The sequence below is a fragment of the Canis lupus genome, chromosome 18 (assembly GCF_048164855.1).
Source record: "Canis lupus baileyi chromosome 18, mCanLup2.hap1, whole genome shotgun sequence".
Lineage (NCBI taxonomy): Eukaryota > Metazoa > Chordata > Mammalia > Carnivora > Canidae > Canis > Canis lupus.
The window spans coordinates 18,022,674-18,049,650 of record NC_132855.1 but is presented as its reverse complement, the minus strand read 5'-3'; the positions used below and the strand labels follow the sequence as shown (position 1 = coordinate 18,049,650).

At 44.5% G+C, this 26,977-nt stretch overlaps 1 protein-coding gene and 1 pseudogene across 2 annotated transcripts in view; one reads left to right on the top strand and one right to left on the bottom strand.

Moving 5' to 3' along the window:
* Positions 1-304: 304 nt before the first annotated feature.
* On the bottom strand, positions 305-25,371 carry LOC140608748 (peptidyl-prolyl cis-trans isomerase A pseudogene; annotated as a pseudogene).
* ZNRF2 (zinc and ring finger 2) overlaps positions 24,288-26,977 on the top strand; it is a 108,898-nt gene continuing 106,208 nt past the window's right edge. Inside the window, exon 1 of one of the 2 annotated variants that reach the window (XR_012010722.1) lies at positions 24,288-25,471. Coding sequence is in view for 1 of the 2 variants with exons in the window: in XM_072783612.1 (XP_072639713.1) it covers positions 24,976-25,471 (496 nt within the window). In the remaining variant the exon portion in view is untranslated. The remainder of the gene's footprint in view (positions 25,472-26,977) is intronic. The other variant, XM_072783612.1, reaches the window with a different exon arrangement.

The following is a 26,977-nucleotide window of genomic DNA, read 5'->3' as shown; positions in this document are numbered from 1 at the left end:
CGTATAATGCACCGTCCCCAAACTTGGCATCCTAAGATAGCAATAAAAATTTACCTTGCTCACAAATCTGTAATTTTGTCAGAACTGAGTGGGGACAGTTAGTTTCTGTTTCATGAGAAGAGTCAGCGAGTGAAGTTCAGCCGGGGGAAAAGGGTCCAGTTTTAATACAACACACTCACACGGCTGGCACATTTGGGCTGGCTACTCACGGTGAGCCATGGGCCTTCTTCGTTCTTCTCCATATGGTCGTCTTCATGGACTGTCTCACAGCATGGTGACGGGTTTCAACAGGACGAGGCTAAAGAGAATGACTTTCTTTTCTTTTCTTTTTTTAAGCACATGGCATTTTTATGACCTGGACTTAGAAGTCAGAGTGTTGGGGGCGCCAGGGTGGCTCAGTTGGTTAGTCATCTACCTCAATCTCAGCTCAGGTCTTGATCTCAGTGCCATGAGTTCTGGCCTGCATTGGGCATGCAGGCCCAGCATGGAGCCTACTTTTAAAGATAACCAAGAAAAAGAGTATTACTCTTACCAGACTCTGTTGGCCAAGGCAGTCACCAAGGTCATTTCAATTTCTTTTCTTTTCTCTTTTCTTTTTTAAGTAGGCTCCATGCCCAGAGCAGAGCCTAAAGCAGGGCTTGAACTTATGACTCGTGACCCTGACATCAAGAACTGAGCCCATAGCAGGAGTTGGCCACTTAACCAACTGAGCCACCCAAGTGCCCCAAGCTCACTCCAGTTTCAAAGGCAGGGGGTCGTAGGCTCCACATCTTGCTTCAGGAATGGCAAAGTTCGGGCATCTGGGTGGGTCAGTGATTGAGCGTCTGTCTTTGGCTCAGGGTGTGATCCCAGAGTCCCGGGATCAAATCCCACATTGGGCTCCCCAAAGGGAGCCTGCTTCTCCCTCTGCCTATATCTCTGCCTCTCTGTGTGTGTGTCTCATGAATAAATAAATAATATCTAAAAAAAAAAAAAAAAGAATGTCAAAGTTCTGGAGGAGCATGTGGAATGGGAGATACTATTGCAGCATCTTTGGAAAACACCATCTGCCACAAGTATATAGAGTTAAGTGAGTGAGAGGGTAATAAATAACCTGGTTTGCTAAAGCCATGCTGAGCCCTGGATGACCTGAAGTCTCAGAACAACTTTCTAGACACCATGCAATCTGTCTGACATTCAGTCCTGAGGTCCCACAATATGAGGCCTATACTCTTAACAATAAACTTATGGTACTTAATTAAGGTAACTTTAGCAAATCTTCCATCTGTGCAGCAGCAACAATGACAAATGCCCAACTAATCCAAACACATTATAATTTCAATTATAGAAAGAAAAATTAATGGAAGACTAGAAATATATTGAAATACTAATAGTAGTTGCCTCTCGGTAGATTTTTGGGTGATTTCATTTACCCTTTTAAGCTTATTTTTAAAAACACTGCAAGGGGCACCTGGGTAGCTCAGCCAGTTAAGCATCTGCTTTTGGCTTAAGCCATGATCTCAGGGTCCTGCGATGGAGCCCCTCATTGGGCTCCCTGCTCAGCAGAGAGCCTGCTTCTCCCTCTCCCTCTGCTCTCCCCCTGCTTGTGCTCTGTGTGTGTGTGTGTGTCAAATAAGTAAATAAAATCTTTTTTAAATTTATTTTTATTATTTTAGAGATTTTATTTATTTATTCATGATAGACATAGAAAGAGAGAGAGAGGGGCAGAGACACAGGCAGAAGGAGAAGCAGGCTCCATGCCGGGAGCCCGACGTGGGACTCGATCCCGGGGCTCCAGGATCACACCCTGGGCCAAAGGCAGGCACTAAACCGCTGAGCCACCCAAGGATCCCCTCTTTTTTAAATTAAAAAAAGAAAAAAAAAACACCGAAAGGCTAAAAACTAGAAGACTTTATTCAAAAAAGAAATCAAGTTTTTCGTGGTAGGGAGATTTGTCTTATAAATCGGGCTTCTATCAAGTTATGTCCAGTTGCTTGGACTTGGTCCTCATAATGGCCCTAACTGTACCTGTTTCCTTCCTAAACCTCATTTCTAATAATCCCAGCTTGAGGTCTGTTATTTGCCAGAGACGGTTTTTTAGACATTCTCATGTGTAATAATGAGCCTAAAATTCGGAGTTCAAGGAAATTGTAAGAGGCCTCATTTCCGGTCTACTTCTCTTATTCTTCACCACCCTTAAACAAGCAGTCCCTCAGAAAGGGCAGACTATTAAGGCTGCTCCCTAGGGAACCACTGCATCCACTTGGCCAGTCAGGCCGCCACGTTCCCCAATGCCTTGTTGCTCCTCACAGAGAACGATCACATCCCACCACTGGAAGGTCCTCACAGGCTGAGGATTCCATTTCAACTCAAATTCATTGGAGTGCATCCACTTTGTTATTTCTGCTTTCCCACGACTGCCAACTTGTTCAAAGGTAGTTGATGAAGCAAGTTCAGGCCTGACAGTCTCCATTTTAGAGATCCCCTGGAGCCGTCTCCACTGGTTCACTCCCTTTCACATGGTTACGTATGGGGAGAGGAGACATACTGCTAGCAGCAGGCATGGCGCCTTGACATTGTGGGAAGTCAGCTTGGCTCTCTGAGATTATGGGAGGTTCTGAGATTCTCTTGTCCCCCACCCCCACTTCTTTATTCCCTACCTTGCTCACCCCACCTCACACACCCCTTACCCTCTTTCATCCCACTTACATGTGTAAGCACACACAAACACACGTGTATATACCCTCTACTGCCACCTCATGCAGATCTGTTCATCAGAGGGTCTTTTACGAGCCTTCCACAGAGCCTTTGTTGTGTCTTGGTACAATGTGGTTTCCCCTCATTCAGAACTGAAACCTGTTTTATCCTTTCTCCTCAATACCCACCTACTCTCTCTTTGCCTGCAGACAGGCTATGTTTCCAAGCCTCTGTAAGCTTTGGAAGCTTGGCGTTTGCTGAGAAGTCCCAAGCATCCAGGTATTTTCATGGTCAAAATGGCCACGGGAAAAAAGGGTGAGGGTCAAGCTGACATAGGGGATTGTGACATTAGTCATTACATGCGTGACCTCAGAGCTACTTACTAGTGAGACAGGGCTTTAAGATTTGCCCTGTTTTGATCCAGAAACAGTGAGGACCCTCAGACAAACAAGATTACTGTATCTTAGATGCAGTTCTGTAAGCACGCGTTCTTCACTCATTTATTTTGGCAAGAATTCATCTTTGCTGTGACCTACACAAATTGGACTGAGGACTGGTGTGGATCAACTTCAGTGCATTTCTCATAGGCTAGTTTGACAATAGCTGAAGTATTAGCAGCAGCTCTGCAGAATCCTCTAGATCACACAAGCACAATGTGAAAGCAGCAATTAATTTTTCTCTGGTCACTGCATTTATGAAGAAGCTTCACCCGTGAGGTCTATGCCTGCTGGCACCGCGTAGAGACAACCCTGCCAGAAAAGAAGAGTCCCACCTGCTTCATGTGCCAGGAATGTTGAGATCCAATGTTAAGATAATTTAGTCCTTTTGAAATCCTTGGGGAGAAATTAGTCGGAATAGTTTTGTAGCAGTAAATCCAAAGACTGTCTGATGAAGGACCAATCTCTCTCTGGCTTTTTGAAACCAAACAAAGAATTATTACCTAATGCAATATGCAGCATGAAATAGTTTTGACTTTCGGATTCAACTTCAAGGAAACTTTACCTAATTGCAACTGTTTGTTCTAGGCTCTGAGGAGGCAACAATCTTTAAGACACAATTCTTGCTCTCAGAGAGCTCATTTCCTAAACAAAGAATTTAGAGCTCTGTGATAAATACTAGAAATGTGTGTGGGAGGGACAGAGAGGGTACAGAGGAGGAAGTAATGAACTTAGGAAGGTTCAGGAAGGTTTTCTACAGGAAAACAGTGTCTGTGATTTTGCAGGATGAATAGGAGTTAGTCTCACAAACAAGGTGGAGAAAAGGACGTTGGTCCAGGCACAGGAATAGGAGGGGTAAAGGCATCTGTAGAGAGAAGGCAGTGAGGTCAGGAATTGATAAGATAAATTGGGAGAAAGTGGTGGGGACAAGAGCTTAATGGTGTTAATGAAGCCTTTTTTTTTTTTAAAAAAAAAATTGAGATACAGTTCACAACCATAAAATTTGCCCTTTTAAATGGCACAAAGATTTTTGGATATTTAGAGCAGATGAGGATGAAGGGGCGCTCTCCTGAGCTACAGGAGGAATGGTTTGGTGGTTAAGAGAAAACACAGTCAAATTTATTAGATTTGTCCACAGTCAGCAATGGTGATCTTCTTGCTAGTCTTGCCATTCCTGGACCCAAAGCACTCCATGGTTTCCACAGTATTCATGCCCTCTTTCAGCTTGCCAAAGACCACATGCTTGCCATCCAATTACTCAGTGCCAGCAGTGCAGAGGAAAAACCAGGAACCGTTTGTGTTGGTTCCAGCATTTGCCATGGACGAGATGCCAGGACCTGGGTGCTTCAGGATGAAATTTTCATCATTAAATTTCTCCCCATAGATGGACTTGCTGCTGGTGCCATATGGCATGTGAAGTCATCACCCTGGCACAGAAGTCCCAGAATAATCCTGTAAAAGCAGGAACCTTTACAGCCAAATCCTTTCTCCCCAGTGCTCAGAGCATGAAAGTTCTCTACTGTCTGTGAAACTTTGCAAAAAGCTCAAAGGAGATACAGCCTGGGGGCTCACTGTCCATAGCAACGTGGAAGAACATGGTGGGGTTGACCATGGCTGGACGGTGCAGGTGGCTCCAGGGGGGACAGCATCTGCCAGGGCTCTGTTTAACCTTTTGAGGAACTATTAGGCTGTTTTTCAAGAATCCATGCCATTTTACATTTCTGTGAGGAATCACAAGGAGTTTCAGTTTTTCTACCTCCTTACCAACATATATTATTTCTGTTTTTTTTTTTCCTACCCACCCTTGTGGGTGTGAAGTGGCCCCTCGTTGTGGTTTTGATCTGTATTTCCCTGATGATTAGTGGTGTTCAGCATCTCTTCATGTGCTTCTTGGCATTTGTAAATATTCTTTGGAGAAATGTATATGCAAATCCTTCGCCCATTTTTCAAATGATGAAAACGTAAAATTTACAAGCCTTTAGTTGGACTGACAAAGAGGAAGAAGAAGAAAGCTACTAAAATGAGGACGTTACTACCAATCTTATAGGTAATGCTATGAACAACTGCACGCCAACAAATAGATCCACTGGATCTTATCAAAATTAAAAATGTGGTTCAAAGGACACTATTACAGTCAAAAGTTAACCCGCAGGATGGAGGAAAATATTTGGAGATCATGTATCTTGGAAAGCCTGCTTTCCAGAACACATAAAGAACTCTTACAACTCAATAATAAGACAAATAACCCAGTTGCTCTCAGGGCCCATGATCCCATCCACTTTCATCTTACGCACAGAATCATGAGTATTCATGAAGTAAACTTTTAATTGATTTTTTTCACAGTTTATAATAGCTAAGCTATAGAGGCCTACACACTGGTGTGCCTACACACTAGACACTGCAATGTCCTAACTGGGCCATTACCAAGTTACATCCCTATACAAGCCAAGACAACAAGATTTGGGGCTGGAAAACACAATAAACACAATCGCTTAAAACTGCTGTCACCCTGGACAAGGAAAAGCACTTCAAGTCCCTGACTCAAGACTATAAAAGTGAGACCCAGAAGACACTGAAGTACATTCAGCTTCTTTGTCTCTCGTTTTCTAACCACATGTTTATACCAGATTCTGAGGTAAACAGCAAGAAGGAAATGGAGCAAGCAAACTGCCTCCCCCTTGAGCTACCGTAGCCTCTTCCCCTCCCAGTCATGATTAGTCCCCAGGGGAAGTGTGTTCTAGGGCTTCCTTCCAGGACTCAGGCTCCAGAAGTCTTGAACATTCTGTGGTCTGGGCTTCCACCTCCACCACTCCAGAAAGTTCAACAATGATAGACGGTCTCTTGTCAAGAATGGTGTCAGTCTTCTTCGCATTCTACCTGTTGGAGGGTCTTGAATGAGTGGATTAGTCCTCATTGCCCAAATCTGCTCCTTCTATCACCTTCTGGGGCACTCTCTCTCCTGTTTTTCCTTCAACTGCTCTGATTCCATCTTCCTTCCCCAACTCTTCTACCAGCCCCCTTGCATGTGTACCCTAGGTCTCATATTTCATATTTTCTCCCTCTCCATCTCCTTTCCCTCGGTGATTTTCAGCAACTTCCTCCTAGTATCATTCTTTAGGATGTCTCCTATCTCTGTCTCCCATCTCCACTTGCGAGCAGCACACCTGGAGCCCTAAATGCCAGTGGGTCACTGACATTAACAACAATATCTAGCAAGTATCTCCAACACAGCGTGCCTCCCAAAACCTCCTCCTCTTCTTGTCTTCCTTAGTCCTCATATCACCTGGCCTGGAAATGCCAAGTCATTAAATATTCTCACTCCTCCTCTGTCCCCATATATTCAATCCATTGTTATTTCTGACAAAACCTATTCCTAGATGTCTCTCCTCTCCGTCCCCGCTGCCTTCCTAGCTGGCTACCTGACTATAGGCACTCCCTCTCCTTTCCAATCCACATTGCTGTCAGGATCCTGTCCAATATACACAAATCTGAACAGTGTCAGGCCTTCAAGGTTTTCCAAAGCTGAGGTGTTAGCCTCAGGTGTCAGCCTGAAACAGGGCAGTTTTGTGCTGGGTGTTCTGTGATTCCATCTAGTTAGCTCTCAGAAGTGACCTATTTGGTTGATGAAACAGGATTAAAATCCCAGTTCTTTTATCTGGTTTACAATCTGGCCCAGGCCAACTTTCTAACTCTATCTTCTTCGAGTCCGGCTACCTGCCATTCCCCGAACATATTGATCATTCCATGCAGTTTCCCACCTTGTTCCCACTTTTCATGCTGTTCTCTCTTTCTGAATACCTTTCCCCCCATTTCTCACTTATCAACTCCTCCTTAACCTTCCCTGCCCAGCCAAAATAGCACGTCTTCTATGAAACATCATATGTTATCTGCCCCCATCTCCACCTGTCAGAGCCTGCCTCTCCCCATCTCCCAGACCCCTGCCTGTGATCCTGCAGCAATTTGTTCAAACCTCTGCTGAGTTCTACTTTGAATTTGGTGCAAAACCTGGCACATTGCAGGTCTTCCAAGTGTTTTGAAAGAGAGGATTTAAAGAAGCATGAAGTCAGGAGCAGTTTCTCTGGCTCTGATTAGAATAAAGAGCTTTTATCCTCCATATGGGACTTGCTTGAGAAAATCCAACATGTCAGAGCCAAGTATTTCTTCATCTTTAAAGTAATATAGAGAATAATTGCTGCTGCCCAAACCTACCCATGTGAACTCAATAGGGTGATAAAAACAAGTCCTGCTGTTGAGGTATAACATGTTGAAATGAAGAGGGAGATGAGCCTTCCATCTTCTGTCATCTGGCCCTCAGCCTAGGGCCTGTGGAGAGTGGGGGCAAGAGAAGATTCTGAGATCTGACAGATGGTTAAATAGAGAATGTGCCTATGGGAGGTCAGAATGATTCATCACAATTTGAATGAAACTAATTTGGAGAATAACCATTTATTGGTCATGTACACAGGTCAATTACTGTGCTAAGAATTTTACATGCCATTTGTTTATGTAAAGCCAATCTTGTAAGATGGATATTATGATTTCCCATTTTACATTTGAGGAAACTGAAGCTCAGAGAGGTTACGTTATTTGCCAAGGGCACAAAGCTGGTAGGTGGAGCTGGGATACATAATCATAATACTAATCATGCACATGTATGTGCCTGGGTCTTTATGAAGTATGCTGCTTGAACCTTACAATCACCCTAAGAGTTGATAGACTTCATTATCAGATGGGAAAACCTTGAAGTAAATAACCCAAGGTCACATAGCTAGTGAGAAACAGCGCCTGGCAATTTCCTCCAGAAACCACATGCCTGGCCACTACCTTTGCGGTCTTTCAGATCTGTTTGATTTTGCTATCTCGGCTTATTCTACATTGCCAGTATCCATCAGGTGCTCTTCTCTTGTTCTTCAAGATGTAAGCTGCAGGCCGGAAGTATCAATATAACCTGGAAGTATGTTAGAAAGATTCTTGGGGGCACTTGGGTGGTCCAGTTGATTAAGCGGCCAACTCTTGATTTCCTCAGGTCATGATCTCAGGGTCCTGGGATCAAGCTCTGAGTTATAGGCTCTGCACTCAGTGAGGGATCTGCTTTAGGATTCTCCTTTTTCCTCTGCCCTTCCCCCAATCCACACCCCAGCTCATATCTCTCTAAATGAATGAATGAATGAATGAATGAATTTTTAATTTAAAAAAAAAGAAAGAGGAAGGAAGGAAAAAGGGAAGGAAGGAAGGATAGATCTTGAACCCCACTGCAGACCTAGGGGATCAGAATCTGCATTGTAACAAGATCCCCAGTTCCTCGTCTTAGCCAGTGGGTCTCAGCCTTGTCTGCATACTGGACTCCCCTGGGGAGCTTTAAAGAGTCCTGATGCCCGGGCTTCACTGATTCTGTTTAATTGTCTGGGTGTGGTGTGAGTATTGGGCTTTTAAAAAGCTTCCCAGGGGATTCTGATGTGATACTGGGTCTGAGAACAACTCTTATAAGCAAATGAAGCTATTGGTTCTTTCCTTTCCTCATTTCTCTTATGTGCAACAGGCCTCGCTAAAGTACAGGCACAGCTTGCTGGGAGATGGGCAAATAAACAATTACAGCATAGTAGAATAAGCACTATGAAAATCATTATCCCAGGGCCAGAAGAGATCAGAGGAAGACCCAACTTCTAAGTCTGCATGAAGGAATCAAGGCAAATTGCTCTCAGGACAGCACATCCGCCTCAAGGACAAATAGGAGCTCTTGGATTTGTTGACAGGGGTGGTGAGCTGGTGTGGTGAAAGGAGAATTCTGTGTTTACTATGAAAGTGAGATTTATAGAATTTTAAGCTATAATAGATTATAGAGATCATGTAATGAATCCAGTGGTTTTTCTAACCTATGGCTCAGTTTAGGAAAAACATTTTATGTCTCAGCCCAGAATATATACTTATAAATTTAATGAAACAGTATTTACCTTCACTATATGTTTTGCACTTTGGTATTCTTCTAGTCCTTCAATACACTTCTCTTTCATTAGAGGGAAAAAAAAATTGCTGGTCATTCCTAACTGAATTGCTCTCCTGCTCCACTAATGGGTTATAACCTGCAGTTTGAAAGGCCTGACTTAATCGCTTCCATTTTTCCTTGAGGAAACAATAACAAAATGTCTAGACAACTTAGCCTGTAAGAGTAAAAAAAATGTATTCAAATTCCAGTGTGAAGGACTAGTGTTAGAAATAAAGCCTTCTATATGGTATTGGTTGTCAGATGTCAGATGTCAGAAAGACTTGCTTTCTCTTGGAAGTCCTACCTGTTTTCTGGGAGGCTAAGGCAGCCCTGTAGTGAAGGCAAAAGGGTGAATTCACAAATGAAGAGTCCAAGTACTTTCTAGCCCCACTAAAATATCCTGGATGTATGAATATTACTGAGCAAGAATTCCCTGTTTAGATAGTTTTGGGGAGGAGTCAATGAGACCTGGAAGCGGGGATAGAGCCCTGTTAGAACCACCTGGGGCTCTTTGTCTAGTAGACATGACTCCCAGCCATTCTGATATACATACTGCTGAGTCATATAGTAATTGCATATTTAATTTTTTAGGAATCATACTGTTTGAAGATGTTTAGCTTTATATAGATTCTTTTAAAAAGCAACCACTGCATTGTCATAATTTCTTTTTAAAGATTTTATTTATTTTTTCATGAGAGACACAGAGAAAGGCAGAGACACAGGCAGAGGGAGAGGCAGGCTCCATGCAGGGAGCCCTATGTGGGACTCAATCCTGATACTCCGGGATCACACCCTGAGCCAAGGCCAGACGCTCAATCACTGAGCCATCCAGGCGTCCCATGTCATAATTTTTCTTATATCACTATGAATATTTTACCACATATAGGCATTGGTCATAGATCAATGCCTAGAGTTTCTGCTCCAACCATCTTCCTGCTCTAACAGATACAAATAGATACATATCCGGAAAATCTGAATTCTTCATATTTTGTCTGACTAGAAAGATAATTATTTTAAATCATCAAATATCCATTAAGGGGGCACCTGGGTGGCTCAGTTGGTTGAGTATCTGACTTTGGCTGAGGTCATGATCTTGGAGTCCTGTAAGAGAGCCCCACTTGGCGGGGAGTCTATTTGCTCCCTCTCCTTCTGCCCCTCCCCCTGCTTATGCAGGTGTTCTCTCTCTCTCTCTCTCTCAAATAAATAAATAAATAAATAAATAAAATCTTTTAAAAAATATCCATTAAGTAGTTTGGAAAATCATACAAAAGCCATTAACCTGATTACACTAAATATGAAAAACAAGACAGTTTCTATTATTCAATTTATCAAGCCATCACCATTTCAAATTTGACTGTAGGTCACATTCATTCTAAAACTGGTCATTGAAGGTAATAGACACTTGCTCTTCCCCTGCCTGATAATGAGTTTACAAAATCCTAGAGGAGATGGCCTGGCTTTCCAAAACTCTTGTTTCTCTGAAGTCTGTGTGTATCAAGCTAAGTGAATTTTCTGTATGATAGGGCTTTAAAAAAACTTTTTTGGAGTGGTACATTTTAAGCTGTTTGTGAGCTAGAAAGGAAACTCATTTCCTTCTGAAACTCATGAGTTATTGTCGAATAACTTTAATTCAGTAGAAAAAAATCCTACTGTATTAAAATGAAATGCTAATCATAGCTGTCATTCTCCTCAATACTGGTCTTGGCAGTGCTTTTCACTTCTTAACCCAATCAGTGGTGGGGGATGGGAATAAATAAATAACATTTATTAGTAGTATGCCATCTGTTAAAAAGATATACTGGAGAAACCTGATAGATGTACTTGTGAACATTTAATTGAAATGTTATGTTCTACTGAAGGAATTCAAGAGCTTTTCAAATTCCTCCCTAGCATTTCAGTGAATCACAATTTCAATGTATTGCAAATTCTAAAAAGTAACAAATTGTCTTTTCCAAACCTATGAATCTGTTGTCTTGCACGGGTCATATCTGTAGTTCCTTCCTCTTTATCTTTTCCTTTTTTCTTCACCTCATGGAAGCAACTGAATTCTGGTAATGCTTTTACCTCTCATATTTTTGACAGTCGAAATTGAATCAGAAGCTGCCTCTGTTTTTTTTCTTTTTTGCCCTCTCTCTGCTAAATCTATGTATTTTTAGCGCAGCACATTTTATTTTCCCACCTGTATGATTTGCTTGAAGCTTGATATAAACATGCCATAAAAGAAAATACTCTGCATGTATGAAAAACACACACATTTTTGTGAAATCTGATTATTTCATAATGTTTATTTTTTTTGTTTTTTTTTATTTCATAATGTTTAGATCAGTTTGTTTCAATGAGAAGGTTGTAAGACTGTTTCAGGCATTAGTGTGCTGGAGGTTAATATTCATTCATTTGCACTTAATGTACGTGTTTTGCCCATGAGAGTGATATGAAAATCATTTGATTAGATCTGTTGAATCTTCTTCCATTCCCACTGCTACTGATGCGGGTCAGCTTCATTATGTTTTTAGTCTGGTAAAATGTACATAACATAGAATTTACCATTTTGAGCATTTTTAAGTATAGAGCTCATTAAGTACATGCACGTCATTGTCATTTTCACCTGGGTACCTGCACCAGCCTTCAAAATCCAGCCGTGCTCCTAATTTTGTCCCCACTAACGAAAGAGAAATCTTATCTCTGTTGACTTATTTTCATCATGTGTATCAGAGAAAACTGGGAAAATGGAAGGGCTATTCTTTTCCATCTCTTCTGTGCTTTTAGCTTCATAGTTGGTGAAAACCAAATGCAGTTAAAGTTCTCGAGGCAAATAAAGGCATACCTGCTCTACTAGTTCCATCGTCCCTGGTGCAGCTTATTTCGTGCTCAGGACATCACAGCCAAAGGAATCATTAGGTGGACCTAGAAAATGTAAATGCTCTTAGAAACTCATTTGGCCTTAAAGGGTCTAACCACCAGAAGCACAAAAAGGCTTTTCAAAGTAAAATCTTCAGCTTTACAATGTGTGGAAATAATTCCAAAAAATTAAGAGCTAAAACTTTCAGGTGGCTAAACTTTGCACCAGTGCACACGAGTGTAAAGAAGCCTGCCCTGCCCTGGCCCCGCCCAGGGCAGCTGGAATCCCCTGGTCTGCCCTGGGTCTTGAGCCTTCCTGGGGGACAGGGGAATTGAGGGGTACACACATCAGAAATGAGGAGCCCATTGATGCAAACTGCTTCAGGTTTCAAGCCTTTGGCAGTGCAGTTTTGCATCACTAGATGTCAGTGTGGACTTTCCCAGCTGCCACCTTCTTTCCTCTGTGGGAGATGTCCCAGCCTTCACCCAGGAGCCTTCCTCAGGTCCTGGCAAACACAAGCCTATCTTGAGAATTTTAATTTCACCAAATATATTGTCTACAACATATACTTTAAAACACAAAATCCCTGAAACCAAGGCTGCCCTCCCTTTAATACCATGACCTTCTAATCTCAATGCTTGCAGTTAGGTGGCGGTCTGCGAGGCTGGGAAGTCAGGACTGTGTTCCATATAGGGTCATTCAAAAACAGCATGCTGGCACACCTGGGTGGCTCAGTAGGTTAAGCATCTGACTTTGGCTCAGGTCATGATTGCGGGTTCCTGGGATCGAGCCTCATGTCAGGCTCTCAGCTTGGAGTCTGTTTGTCCCTTGCTCCTTTCCTCACTCTCTCCCTCTCTCATAAATACAAATACAATCTTTAAAAAATAAATAAAATAAATAAAAGCAGCATGCTACCATAGACACCCGGCCCCAGGAGACCGCAACAGCCAATGCTACCATGGCTAAGAGTAGGGCAGGGGGCCAAGAAAAAAGATGTATGATTAGCCACATAAGGATTTAAGGATATCATGGGCATGCTTATTAGATTTGTTTCTGGTTTTGAGGCAGCTTGTAGTTGGGGGCTTCCGAAATTTTTAAGAAAAGTCATTGTATCAGTCTCCTTGTGCTGCTGTAAGAAATTACCATGAGCATTGTTGCTTAAAACAACACAAATCTATTACCTTCTAGATAGAGGTTGAAATACCAAATGGGTCTAACTGGGTTAAAATCAGGGTGTCAGCAGGTCTGCACTCCTCTTGGAAGCTCTCCAAGCTTGGATCCTTGGAGAGGATCCATTCCCTTGCCTATTCCCATTTCTAGAAGTCCCTGGCATTCCTTGGCTTGTGGCCCCCTTCTGTCTCCAAAGTCAACAATGGCCAATCAGGTCCTCCTCCTACTGTACTCTACCTCCTATGCCTCTGCCTCTCCTCCTCCCTCTTTCGCTTACAAGGAACCTTGTAATTACATGGGGCCCACTCACATAATCCAGGACAATCTCCCTACCTCAGGCTCCTTCATTTCTCTTCACCTACAAAGTCCCTCTTGCCATGTAGGGTGACATACTCCCGGGTTCCAGGGACGAGGGCATGGACATCTTTAGGTAGGCATTTTTCTGCTGAACAGAGTCATCATTTTAAAAATAATATATGATGCAATGTTTGAGGTGAAGAACTTTTTAATAGCCTCATTTAGTGTAAGAGGAAACCGCTGTTTGTACCACAAACTGTGTTGGAAAATAACAAGCCCTAAATTTCCCCTGCTCCTGGAATGTTAACAATGAAGAAAAATAAATTTGCCACACCCAGCATTAATATTTGGTCGCCCTCCAACCTGACTGCACAGCACTAGCTCTGCTGCCCCTCGTGACTCCCCATTTTTAGGATGTCTCTCGTGAAACAGGGAGAACCCACACACAGAGGGTGGGAGACCTGGCTTCAGGGCTGACAAGCACTGTGCAACATGAAATCCAGGCCTTTGAGAAACCTGACTGAAACAACCCATTCCACATAGGATTGGGTGTCTAAAGCCAACAGAACTTAACCCTGCGCCTTGTCACAAACCCAAAGCTGGTTGTGTTCCACCTTGCAAAGCTGTCTTTGTCTCCCTGCTTATCAAACTTGACCTTTCGTCCATACTTCCTACCTGGTGCTACCAGGGAGCAGAAAGCTTCTCCGTCATCCCTGACTGTGCCTTCTCAGTCATACACAACATCCAACTGGTCTGCAAGACCTGTGGAGGCTAGTCTCTTAATGGCTTTTGAATCTGCCCTACATCAGCCTCTTGGCCCATCTTTCACTGTACTCTGTTTCCCTCCCTCCTATCAATAAAGCCTCCAAAATACTTCCTGATTTATTTTTAAGCTGTAAACACAGTCAGGCTACTTCTCTGTGAGGTGGTTCCCGTCTGCCTTCTGGAATGATTCCAACCTCTTAGCCCAGCACACCCAGCCTGTTAGACTCTGCCTCAACCTACTTTTCCAGGTTATTAGCTCACCTCATGGCCTCCTACTCTTCATTCCAGCTATAACAAACTGCTTGCAGTGCACCCCATGCTCAAAGCTCTCCCTTGCTTCAGGCTCCCTCAGCCTGGAATGCCCATGGCTGCTTAAGCCAACTCTCTCTCAAGACAGCTCAGTACCACTTCCTTACGCTTCACCCAGCCCCCGTCCGTGCACTCAGCTCCTGCATGCATTTACCACACTGCACTTGATTCACTTCATTATTTACATCTGTGTCCCCTGACTATGAGCTATAAGGTTTTTGGAGGCAGGGACCGTGCTTGGTTAAATTTTGCATCCCTAGTGCTAAACACAGGAAAGGGCACATTAATGACATCCAGCCACTTTTGGTTTAAAGAATGAAGACATCTCCAGTATGGGTCCCAAGATATCCTAATGCCTCCAGGCACCAGGGATGACCCAGTAGAGGGCTATGTTCTAATATCTGCCCAGTTTAAACCTGTATCCCTAGACTACAGCCAGAGAGCTCATCTGGCTTCTGGGAAACGGAGGGTGGGGCAGGCTGAACAGTAGCTCTTGTTGCTCTGGGTTTTTGCTTGTTGCCCAGGAAAATTAGACCTGCAATTATGAGCTTACCATTTCCAACCTGGCTTAACCTGGGAGCATATATCAATCAGTAGCAATTCCAAGGGAATTGGCTGCCTAGGGCATGGGCTGCCCTGGCCAAAGAGTGTAGAGGACAGCAGATGTGACACACACAAACTTAATGTGGTAACAACAGCCTGGTTAAGTCAGTAGTAATTCAGGACATGCATTATCACTGCTGTCCCTCGTGATCCCCAGCAGTTACTGAATGTCTTCTGTGTGCAGATTGTCTGGGAGCTCTACAAGCAGGCACTGTAGAGAATTAAAAATAAAACAGAAACAGAGTTTCCGTACTTGGGAGCCTTATGCAATCTAGGCCAAAAATAAGGAGCTTGCCTTTCTTGGGGCTTTTGGCTACCTTTGGTGGGAGGAGGTGGTAAGGGAAAATGTCTTATAACACTTTTTAATCATTCATGTATAACCATAGTGATTTAAACCAACGGTAGGAAGCAGGAATAAGAGTGCATATGCATTGGAGGTGGAGCCACATGCATTAGGTAGCAGAGAGCTATTTTTTCTCCAAGCTATTCTTTACCTCACTAGGCTGGGAAAATTCTCTTGGTACTGACCCCATGTCACACCTTTCCACTAAATGTTATATCTTTTTCAACAGTAGGTCCCTAATAATAAAGATCAGGGATTCCTTTTAAAATGCTATGTATGGAATCTGAGCGATTTCTTCATAATGGAGGAAAAGCAGCATGGTTTGTGGTTATTTGGTATTAAGGGTTTTAAAATAAGGGCTTTTAATGATTTTTTTTTAAATGTCATTTCCAAGCCAAAGTAGATTGAGAGTAGAGCATAATATAAATATTTAAGCTCTGATTACTACTCTATGCCACTTTGATGTAGAAGAATTATTTTTAGATAATAAAAATAGGTGCTGACATTGTGTCTCAAGCTGTATTTAGAAAGGAAAATGATTCAGAATCTATGTTTAACATAGCTTAGGGATCTGGTCACTGATTGATTAACATGAAGTGCTTTTACAACACATTTAATCCTATTCAGGACCCCAAAGTCTCCTTAGTGAAAGTGAAATTTAACTGCCCTCTAGAATAAAAAGATATTTTTTTTTAAAAGAAGAAGCTTTAAATATTAGAAATTTCAAATAGCTAATCCCTGGTCTCTCAATCACAATTTCTTTTCAAGTTTCATAGAGATATATATGCATGCACATCCATCCATCCCGTGGTAGAAAAATGTAGGTTTGTCATCATGATATGTCATAGTGTGAAGATTAGTGATGTACATACTTATTAGAAAATGACTACTAAACAGTTATTACCCATAAAGCCTAAGTGTCAATAATGCATTAAAATTATGCAAAGTAATAAAATCAATTCCAGTGAGTATTAGTATATATTACAATATCTTGACTTGCTAGAGAAAGTATGCAAATTAGTATAACCTGCTAGAGATAGTGACACTAGGATAAAAATTTGTAAGTTTATTAACACATTCATTATTATTTTCAGATAGAGACTCAGTCATTTGAGACTCACAACTCCTCTGTGAGACTGGTCTTATGATCATCTGCATTTTAGAGAGGAAACAGGTTTAGCCAGGTTAAGTAGTTTGCCCTAAATCCCACAGCCAGTGCTGGACAGATCCAGGGCCTGACTCTGGCTTGAGTTTACCCACTTCATGGTGTATGTTTATAATCTGGTAGTGATTGGCTCCATCCTTTGGAAGATAGGCATGATTGATTAAAAAATCAATCAGAGTAAAGGGAAGAGAGAATCTGGCTTACTCATAATAGAAAAGTAAAAGTGTGTTAAAGGCATTGTATAAATTATGGATGTTCTCTGAAAAATTACCACACAATGTGATCCTTAGACATTTCTCTAAACTAACTTTTGTTTTAGAATTTAAGATATAAGTTTCTAATCACCACTAAAATCCTAAACAGTGTTTTCTATAGGATTTAGCAAGATAAATGGAACCCTGCCTTGGGCTCCCCACTTAGCGGGGAATCTGCTTCTCTCCCTCTGTCTCTCTCTCAAATAAATAAATAAAATCTTTTTTAAAAAAGATAAATTTGGGGATGCCTAGGTGGCTCAGTGGTTTAGTGCCTGCCTTTGGCTCAGAGCATGATCCTGGAGTCCCAGGTTCAAGTTCCACATCAGGTTACCTGCTTGGAGCCTGCTTCTCCCTCTGCCTGTGTCTCTGCCTCTCTCTCACTTTCTCTCTGTCTCTCACAAATAAATAATTAAATCTTTTAAAAAATAAATAAAAATAAAAATAATAAATTTTAGATGGTCCATTTATTTCTTTAAAGAAATGAAATAGCGATGCCTGGGTGGCTCAGTGGTTGAGTGTCTGCTTTTGGCTCAGGGCGTGATCCTGGGGTCCTGGGATCGAGTCCCACATCAGGCTCCCTGCATGGGGTCTGCTTCTCCTCCCCTGCCTATGTCTCTGCCTCTCTCTGTGTCTCTCATGAATAAATTTTTTTTAAAGATTATTTTTATTATTCATTATTATTTATTATTATTATTTTTATTATTATTTATTTAAACTGCTGAGCCACCCAGGCTGCCCAAATTTTTTAAAATGAAATAATAGGAAAAAGGCTATTTAAAGATAAGTAATTATGCAGATAGTCCTATAATTTGGTAAAGAGACTGGGTAGTGTATAACCCTAAAAGAAAGCAGGGAAGGAGGGGAACCATGGCCATCTTTTACATACTATGAAAGGAAACATGGGATGGCAGAGACTTTAGCAAAAAGTGTAGGTCTGGTGCTGGTTGCAGGAGAGACCTATTTATAGGCTGTGGGTCCTACTGAGAGGACAAATGATGTGGCAGGTCTTCTGCCCTATGCACATCTGTTTTCCTGACTGTCAAAGATCTGATCCAGCACAGCTTTAAAAGAGTGGATAAGACAGGGCACCTGGCTGGCTCAGTTGGTAGAGCATGTGACTCTTGATCTTGGGGTTGTGAGTTCAAGCCCCATGTTGGGTATAGAGTTTACTTAGTAAAAAATAAATTAAAAAAGAGTGGGCAAGACATTTGCAGCAACCTAGATGGAGCTAGACAGTATAACACTAGGTGAAATAAGTCAGAGAAAGACAAATACCATATGATTTCACTCATATGTGGGAATTTAAGAAACAAATGAGCAAAAGAAAAAAGAAAAAGAGAGAGACAGAAAGAGAGAGAGAGACAAACCAAGAAACAGATTCTTTTTTTAAAAAATAAGAATTTCCTGGATGAGCTCACTTTATTTTATTTTTTTTAAACATCTTATTTCTTCATGAGAGACACAGAGAGAGAGAGGCAGAGACACAGGCAGAGAGAGAAGCAGGCTCCATGCAGGAAGCCTGATGGGGGGCCCAATCCCGAGACTCCAGGATCAAGCCCTGGGCCGAAAGCAGATGCCCAACTGCTGAACCACCCAGGCATCTCAAGAAACATATTCTTAACAGATTCTTATTGAGAACAAGCTGATGGTTACCAGAGGGGAGGTGGGTGGGGGATGGGTGAAAGAAGTGATGGGGATGAAGGACTGCACTGTGATGAGCACCAAGTGATATATGGAAGTGTTGAATCACTATGTTGTACACCTGAAATTAATACAACACTGTATGTTACCTCTATTTTAATTTCCTTAGAAAAAATTAAAAATTAAACAATTTTTAAAATTGTTAAAAACAAAAACAATTTTTAATTAATTAATTAATTAAAATAAAAGAATGGGAAGAGAAGCAAAAAAGAAGAATAAGTGCCCAAGGGAAGAGACTCACTTCAACTGAAATCCAAACTGTGTAACAGCAAACCCATCAGGCAGGTGCTTTTTGTTTTTGTTTGTTTGTTTTTTTGTTTTAAGATTTTTCATTTTCTAAATAATCTACACCACATTTTCTACCAACTAAGCCGGCCAGGTGTCCCATCAGTGAGGTATTTTTACTGACAAGCCCACAATTAGCATACCTGTTCCAGTGTGGGTTTCTGGCCACCAATGTTGTCGATGTTCAGTGCTTTAACAATTCAAACTCATTTCAAACCCCGAAAGTCTTGGGTCAGAATATCACCATTTAATCATGTGAGGAAGAAGAAAAATAGAGCATATGAAAAAGCTTCAGAGATTAGGATTTTAAAGAGCTGGGGCTCTGTTACTTAAGAGTCACGAGGACATGAAAAGAACAGTTCTGATTATGTACAGGGAAGCATCATTTAGAGCGATGCTTCTCCAAATACAGTCTGAGGTCTTATGGCATCCCTGTTGCTGGGCTGTTTGTTAGAATGCAAATTTTCAGGGCTCCGCCCTGAACCAAGGAATGAGAATCTTGGAGGGTGGGGCCTGGCAGTCTGCTTTAACAAGATCTCCAAATGCTTCTTTTGTGCACTAAAGCTTGCAAAGCAGTGATTCAGATCTTCATTACCAGATTACCACCCATTAGTGGGTTGTAAAATCAATTCAGTAGGCAGTGACCAGTATTTTACAAAAGCGAAATGTAATACAATAGAAAATGGAGCGCATCCCATGTTACATGGGTATGAGCTCATGAAACTTGCTTCTGTTCTAGACATGTATGTACACCCATGTGTACTGATTTAAATGAAGCAGCACTTTTGATTTTTGAAGAACTGGTAGGATATAATAAGAAGCTACACATTTTATATGAAGCCAGAACTGTTTGGTTGACGATAAAACACATTGACAGCTTAATGTGGATTCCTGTTTGGAAAGAGAGTGAAGACAGAAGGAAGAGGGCCAAGGAAAGAACATAGCAAGCCAAGGTTTTTTAACTCCAGAATTATCATGGGGAAAGAATAAAAAAGGCCTACCCAGAGAGGAAAAGGAGGGGGACATATACCACAGAGGAGATGTCAAGGAGAATAAGTATAAGACAAGGTCATGTGTGACCTTCAAGAAACAATCATGTAAGTAAGAATATTCATTCACTCATTTATTCATTCACAGATCATCTATTGCCCATCAGAGGTGCCAGGCACTGTTAGGTGCTGGGGGTTATAGAATAGAAAAGATGTGAAGCCTATCATGGACCACATTGCTTAGTGACTAGCAAGCAAGATCAACAGCATGATCAGTGCTGTGGGGAAGCATTAACACAGCACTTAGTGGGAATACAGATGTCAGCCCGTGATGATGTGGTTGGAGTGGGGTCACAGCAGACATCCATATGGAGAGGGCATTTAATCAAAATGATGATCACATCTAAACGTGGTATTCTATTTTGAAACTAACCAGTGAGTATCCAGGTCAGTGTTTCTCAAACATTAGTGTGCATCAAAACCCTTTAGAGGGCTTATTCAAGCACTTTTGGATTCAGTGGGTCTGGGGTAGGGGTCTGATAATTTGCCTTTCTGACTTAGTCTCAGGCAACGCAGATATTGTTAATCTGGAGACTATTCTTTGAGGATTACTGATCTACATGGTTAAATTAAGAGTTCTGTTAGATGGTGTTTCTAGAAGCACAATTTAAAGTAGGTGTGCAGGGCTGCAGGTGGGAAAGGGGTACTGTTTCGCTGCTCTGCACCCAGCAGAGCTGGCACCCATCTGCCTGTGGTGTCTTGCCTTCCCTGGAGCATCCTCTCTGTGACCCCGAAAGGATGCTTGGTGAAACGAGGAAGACCTGGCTATATTTTTGTGGGAGGCTGTGGAGGAAAGTCTTTCCAAAGTCCAGGAACCCTTGAGCTGACATTATGCATATGGTGGAAGGTTACAAGGATGGGAACCCTTTTCTGAGGAAACTCCCGAATTGGTCAACCAAAGCAAAGACCACCAGTAGCAGGCGGCCAAAGAACAGAAAAGGAAAGTACTCGCCGTTGGTGTGTTAAAATTTCCAGAAAAGTCTTCCCACAGCAGTGCTATTTTGAGAACAACAGGACTAGAAGAGAAGCCTCGGTATCATCTATAGGATCTCCTTTATTTGCCCAGTTTGCTCAAGGTCAACAACAGATTATCAACAGATTAAGACTGGAACCCAAATTCTGTTATGTCTTTCCATTTTGCCACACCAACACTCCTTTTTGCTCCTTGTTCTGGTTGTTGAAGTATGTTCCCTCAAAGTTCATACGTTGAAGTTCTAACTCCCCAGTATCAGAAAAATGTGACTTTATTTAGAAATAAGGTTGTTGCAGATGTAATTAGTTGCTGAAGGAGAGTGGACCTCTAACCCAATATGACCTGTGTTCTTATTAAAAGGGGAATTTTGGAGCTGGATAGGCGCGCGGGGAGTGTGACATGTTGACAAAGGCAGGGAGCAAGAGGATGCACCTATAAGTCAAGGAATGTCAAAGACTGCCAATAAACCACCATAAACTGGAGAGAGGCATGAAACAGATTCTCCCTCCCAGCCCTCAGGAGGAACCAACACCTCGATCTCGGACTTCTGGTCTCTGGAACTTTGAGACAATACATTTCTGCTGTTTAAGGGGAAAAAAAGTAGATAGAATTTAGCTGATCTGCACGCATATGAAAATTAGTTTTTCTTTGCTTACATTTTGATGGGTTAATAATTCACTGTCACTAGAAAATTTTCACTTAACTTTTATTGTAAAATGTTTTACTAAGATTTAATATTTAGCTTAGGTATTTGACAGTCAGGCAACTGTTCTTGTGTGTGGCAAAGACATGCTTGCTATGTGCTTGTCAAAGTGATTTTTTTTTTTTCTGGGCACACACATAAGACCACATTTCCTGACCCCTTTGCAGTTGAGTTAGACCATGTGACTGATTTCTGCCAGCACGGATCGTGGGTCGGAGGGACGCAAACCCTTCCAGGCTTGGCAAAACTACTTTCAATTGCTGCCCTTTTCCTCTGGCCAGCCAGGCACACAGGATTTAGAGAAGGCTCTGTGAGGAGTCTGGGGCCTGCTGAGACGCTACATAAGAGCATGGGTCCCTAAGCCACCACTTTGAAGAGAAACCCGAGATTGCCATTAAGGTGGAGAACCATCTGAAGAGAGATGAGAGGGCAGACCAGGTGAGCTCACAACGTGCTTTCCTTGCATCATGGCCCTCAGGTTTCGGAGTTTGATCCCATGGTGTAGCTTATCTTGTCCTAAGATGCCTGGTACAAAGTCACACAAAACGCGTAATTATGAGCTTAATGATCAGCTTCAATTTCTATTCTCTTATGTCCAATATTCAGGCTGTAAATGACTTTTCTGGCCACTCATTTATTCAATAGATATTCACCTAGAGGCTACTGTGTGCCAAGCACTGCCAATGGTGAGCAAAAAAACACACGCCTTACATGCAATCATGAAATTTAGTCTTGTGAGGTAGGGACATAAATCAATGCTCAAACATGTAAAATTCTAGCTGTTGTGGGTGAGATGAATGTTAGAAACCTGGTTCTATAAGGGGTGGATTTTTTTCCCCTAGCTAGGAATAAATGTTGAGACATGTAATTAGCATCTAAGTAAAAATGATTTCAAAATATAAGTTTGGTTGTGATGAAGCAAAATATAACAAAATCTGGATACAACTAAGAGTCACACGGTTTTATCATTAAATCTTTTCATTTAATAGTTCTAACTACTGAATGGCATTTGCTCCTTGTTATAGGCACCTAAACTTTTAAAATGCATATATAATGATGAATGTGAAATTCTTTCAGTTGTTAGCTCCTCAGAGACTTGCAATCAGTCTTTTACTCCTTTTTTAAAATCATAGTGTGTTACTTTTCTATATTCCTGTTACCAGAGTTTTACATTGAAGGCCTCATTCAGTAAAAGCTAGATCACATCCTATCACTAAATACCTTCTTGAATTAGAACTTGTCATTCTGATAACCACTTTAGCCTTTCAAATTTTTCTCTGCTTACTGAGTAAGCTCACACACAGGATGAAAGATTTTTTTTAGGTTTGCATTGAGTCGCTTTGTTTTTCCATTCTCAGATACTGCTACATATATACTGATAAACACGTGCATATACTTTCTCAGATATGTTTTATATACACACTCAATGCATCTATATCTACATATTCTTCACTTTTGTTTGAAAACTTGATTATCATTTTTGGACGATGAAAATCATCACACAAATGACATTACAAATGTGGAAAAAAGATAAGGTATTTATTTGTGCAGCTTGTGCAAAAGTATCAATTATTATTTTCACATAGTGGACACTTCAGGCATTTTCAAAATGGATATCCAGACCATGCTCTGCCACCAAGACACTACATTACAGAAATGAACTGAGGATTAAAAAAAAAAAAAGAAAAGAAATTCTTTAACTTATCAGTTGTTAGCTTCTCAGGAAATTTTGCTAATTTCCATTTTAGAGAAATTATAGGACTTTATTATTATTTATAAAGTTTATTTAAGTAATCTCTACACCCAAGTGGGGCCCCCCAACCCAGATATCAAAAGTCTCATTACTCTACCCACTGAGCCAGCCAGGTGACCCTAGAGAAACGACAGGATTTTAAAGCTGCCGGTGCCCTAGGAATTTAATATAAACATCCCCGGTCAGGAAACTAAAGCCCAAAACGACACGTAATTCAGTTCTGATCCCAGACCTAGACCCCAGATGGTCCTAAATCAGGTGCAGCTTTCTCCGCATCACAGTTTTCGTTTTGCAACCGAAGGTCAGGCTGGATTATCTTTAGTTCTTCCCACTGCGCTTCCTCCAACGGTCAGTTTCATGGGGGTGAGTCTCATGAAGATCTGAGTTGGCTTCTGCCCTCTTGGGTTATTTATGTTTTTGCTGTTCTTAGTTTTTTATCATCAACATCGCTGAGCTTCTGTTTTATTTAAAAGACACGCTCTGAGTAACACGGATGAGGGGGTTACCCCCTCCCCAAACACCCCTCCCCCCGCAAACCGAAGGCTCAGGACCCAGGAGACAGACCCTTCCCAACCCCCCAGCAGGGAAGACGACAAGTTGGGACACGCGGTCTCATCCAGGGTCCCAGGGCCACGTGCGAGGGGAGGGGCCGCCTTCTGGTTGGCGCCCCGGGGGGCTCCGTCCGTCCAATCGGCTTCGGCCCCGCGGTGGCGGAGGGGGCGGGGCCAACGGCCCGTCCGTCACCGAGCCCACGGGCCGCAGCACCTACCACACCGCTGTACCTTGGCGGGGGCGGGGCGGGGCGGGGCGGGGCGGGGCGGGGCGGGCAGGCCGCGGGGGGGCGGGGCCGGGGGGCGGGGCCGGGCCGGCGGAAGCCAATCCGCGGGGCGGCGCGAGGGGGCGGGGGTGGGGCCGCCCGCCCGCCCGCGACCCAAACACCGAGTCCGGGTGCACTTTGGAGCCGCGCTGCTCCTCGGCCTTCCGGTGCGAGCCGGGGCGCCTCCTCCCCTGCCGGGCGCCCACAGCCCCCACCCCCGGGGCCCTCAGCCCCCCGCCCCCCGCGCCCCTCCTTCGCCGCGGGGAGCGCGGCGACGGTTGCCGGGAAGCGCGCGCCGCCCCTCCCTCCCCTCCCCTCCTCCGTCCTCCCCTCACGCGCCGCCCGTTTTTTTTTTTTTCCTCTTTCCTCCGTTAATACCAGCTGGGTGGCTGGGGGAGGAGGGAAGGTGGCCCCGGCGGAGTCTGGGCGGGCGCCTCCCCCTCAGCCGCGAGCCGCCGCCGTGTGAGCCGGAGGATGGCGGCGGTGGCTGCGGCCGCCCGGGAGGAGGCGGTACCGAGGCCCGGAGCGCAGAGCGCGGCGACGGCGGCAGAGAGCGGCAGCGGCCCGTCGCGGCGCCTCAGAACCGAAACCGGCGGCCGCCGCAGCGCCACCTGAGCCGGCCGCGGCGCGACCTCCTTCCTGCCCTCGCCTCCCCCCGCGGCCTCCGGCGGGCCGCCCCCGCCCCCGCCCCCGCCCCCGCCCCCGCCCCGCGAGCCCCGGAGCGCGCCGGGCGCCGACCGCCCTTCGGGGCTCCGGGCGGCGGCCCTGGACGTGCGGGCTGGTGGCAGCGCCGGCCGCGGCGCCTCGGCCCTGCCCGCTCGCTCCCGCCCTCCCGGCCCGGGGCAGGGCGGACATGGGCGCCAAGCAGAGCGGCCCGGCCGCCGCTAACGGCCGCACCCGCGCCTACTCGGGCTCGGATCTACCTTCCAGCAGCGGCGGAGGGACCAACGGGACGGCGGGCGGCGGCGTTGGCGGCGTTGGCGTTGGCGGCGTTGGCGGCGGCGCGCGGGCCGCGGCGAGGTTTCCGGCTCAGGTGCCGGGCGCGCACCAGCCCAGCGGCTCGGGCGGCGCGGCGGCGGCCTCGGCGGCCCCGCGCAGCCGCTCCCTCGGCGGGGCCGTGGGGAGCGTGGCGGCGGCGGCCCGCGCGGCGCAGTCGTCCTTCAGCATCCCCAACAGCAGCAGCGGCCCGTACGGCTCGCAGGACTCGGTGCACAGCAGCCCCGAGGACGGCGGCGGCGGCGGCGGCGGCGGCGGCGGCGGCAGGGACCGGCCGGCGGGCGGGGGCCCCGGCGGGCCGCGCCTGGTGATCGGCTCCTTACCGGCTCACCTCTCGCCGCACATGTTCGGAGGTACGCCCGGCTCTCCGCGCCTCTCCCTGCACGTGGGCAGCACCTCAGCGCGCGGCCCGGCTCGCCCAGCGCTCTGGGAGGAGGAGGGCGGGGGGGGGGGTGCGTGGAGGGAGTGCGTGGGGGGGGGCGGGGGTCGCCGCGTAGCCCCGGCCGCGCCGCCCCCTCCCTGGGCGTCGGTTGCGCGACCCGGGGGTGCCCAGACGGGAAGCCCTGCGTTCCCCCCCCCCCCCCCCGGGGTGAATGGAGCAAAGGTTGTTTCTCCAGCAAACCGATGCGCCAGCCCTCGTGCTTTTGTAGCTCTGAGGATCAGGAAGTCGGGAGAAGACCGGCTGGTTGCCTAACGTAGTTCTTTCTAACTGGGGACACGAGCGGTGAGCTTTTTTTTTTTTTTTAAAAAAAAAGAAAAAAAAAAAAAAAAAGGCCGAGAGTCCGAGCGGGTCGAAGGAACGTAGGAGTATCTGAGGAAGGAGGGAGTCCGAGTGTTCACGTACAGCCGTAGCCCCGCAGCCTCTGTAAACAGCCCCACCTACCGCGGACGGCTGCATCGGCCGCGCGTGCGGTGGGAGACGTGTTGGACCCCGGCCGGCGGCTGCTCTGGGTAACGGCGAACGCGAGCTCCGATTCATTTGGACCGGGGCGTTTTAAAAATTGGAAGCAGTTTGTCAAAGAGAAGCCCGATGACCAGAACTCCGCCTAAAAGACGCGGTGAAAAGCATAGGCGCTTTTACTGGAAAGCAGTGCTGACTAGGAGTTGAGGAAAAGTCACTTTGTGGTAACTGGAAATTTTCAACGGCAAAACGATGAGCTTCTGTGTGGAAACAGGAAGGGTGCACTTGATCAGAGGAAACTGAATTCGGCCTCACGAGTCCTGCTCTATAGTGATTTACTCTGCCTTAAAAACGGTTAGCATCGTAAACGAATCAAGACACCCCCCCCCCTTCCCAGTTGGTGAGAAGAAATTGAAGTTTGATCTGGTCGGGGGTGCTGACTACAGTAGTAGAGAAACATCCCCATATCATTGCATTATGTGCTGTGATCTTACATAAATTCACAAGTGAGCACAGCCCGAACAGTGAGAAAGGCATTCCCTCCATTTTTGTAGCCCCCTTTTCCCCCCACAGAGGTGAGAAATTTGAGTTGGTCAAGTGGAATGTTCAGTAATTTATCTGTTCTCATGTTCTGTACTTTCAATATGCATGTTAGCAAATTGAAAATGGGAATGTCAGATTTCGTTTTTTTCATGTCATTTATGCTGCCTTGCACATTCAATCTAGAACAACTCTTTACTTGAATTACTTGTTATAATTTTGCTATGAAAATAGTAATATCGACACTCCTAAAATTGCGCCATTAAAAACCATCTTTCATTTTTGAGATAAAGAACTGGTGTTGTTCTTACTGTGATTGGAGCATAATTAATGCAGTTGAAGGTTAGTTTGATCTTAACACAGCTGTAGTCAGTCACTACACTGAGGAATAACAAAAGACAGTTTCTTGAGAATGGAA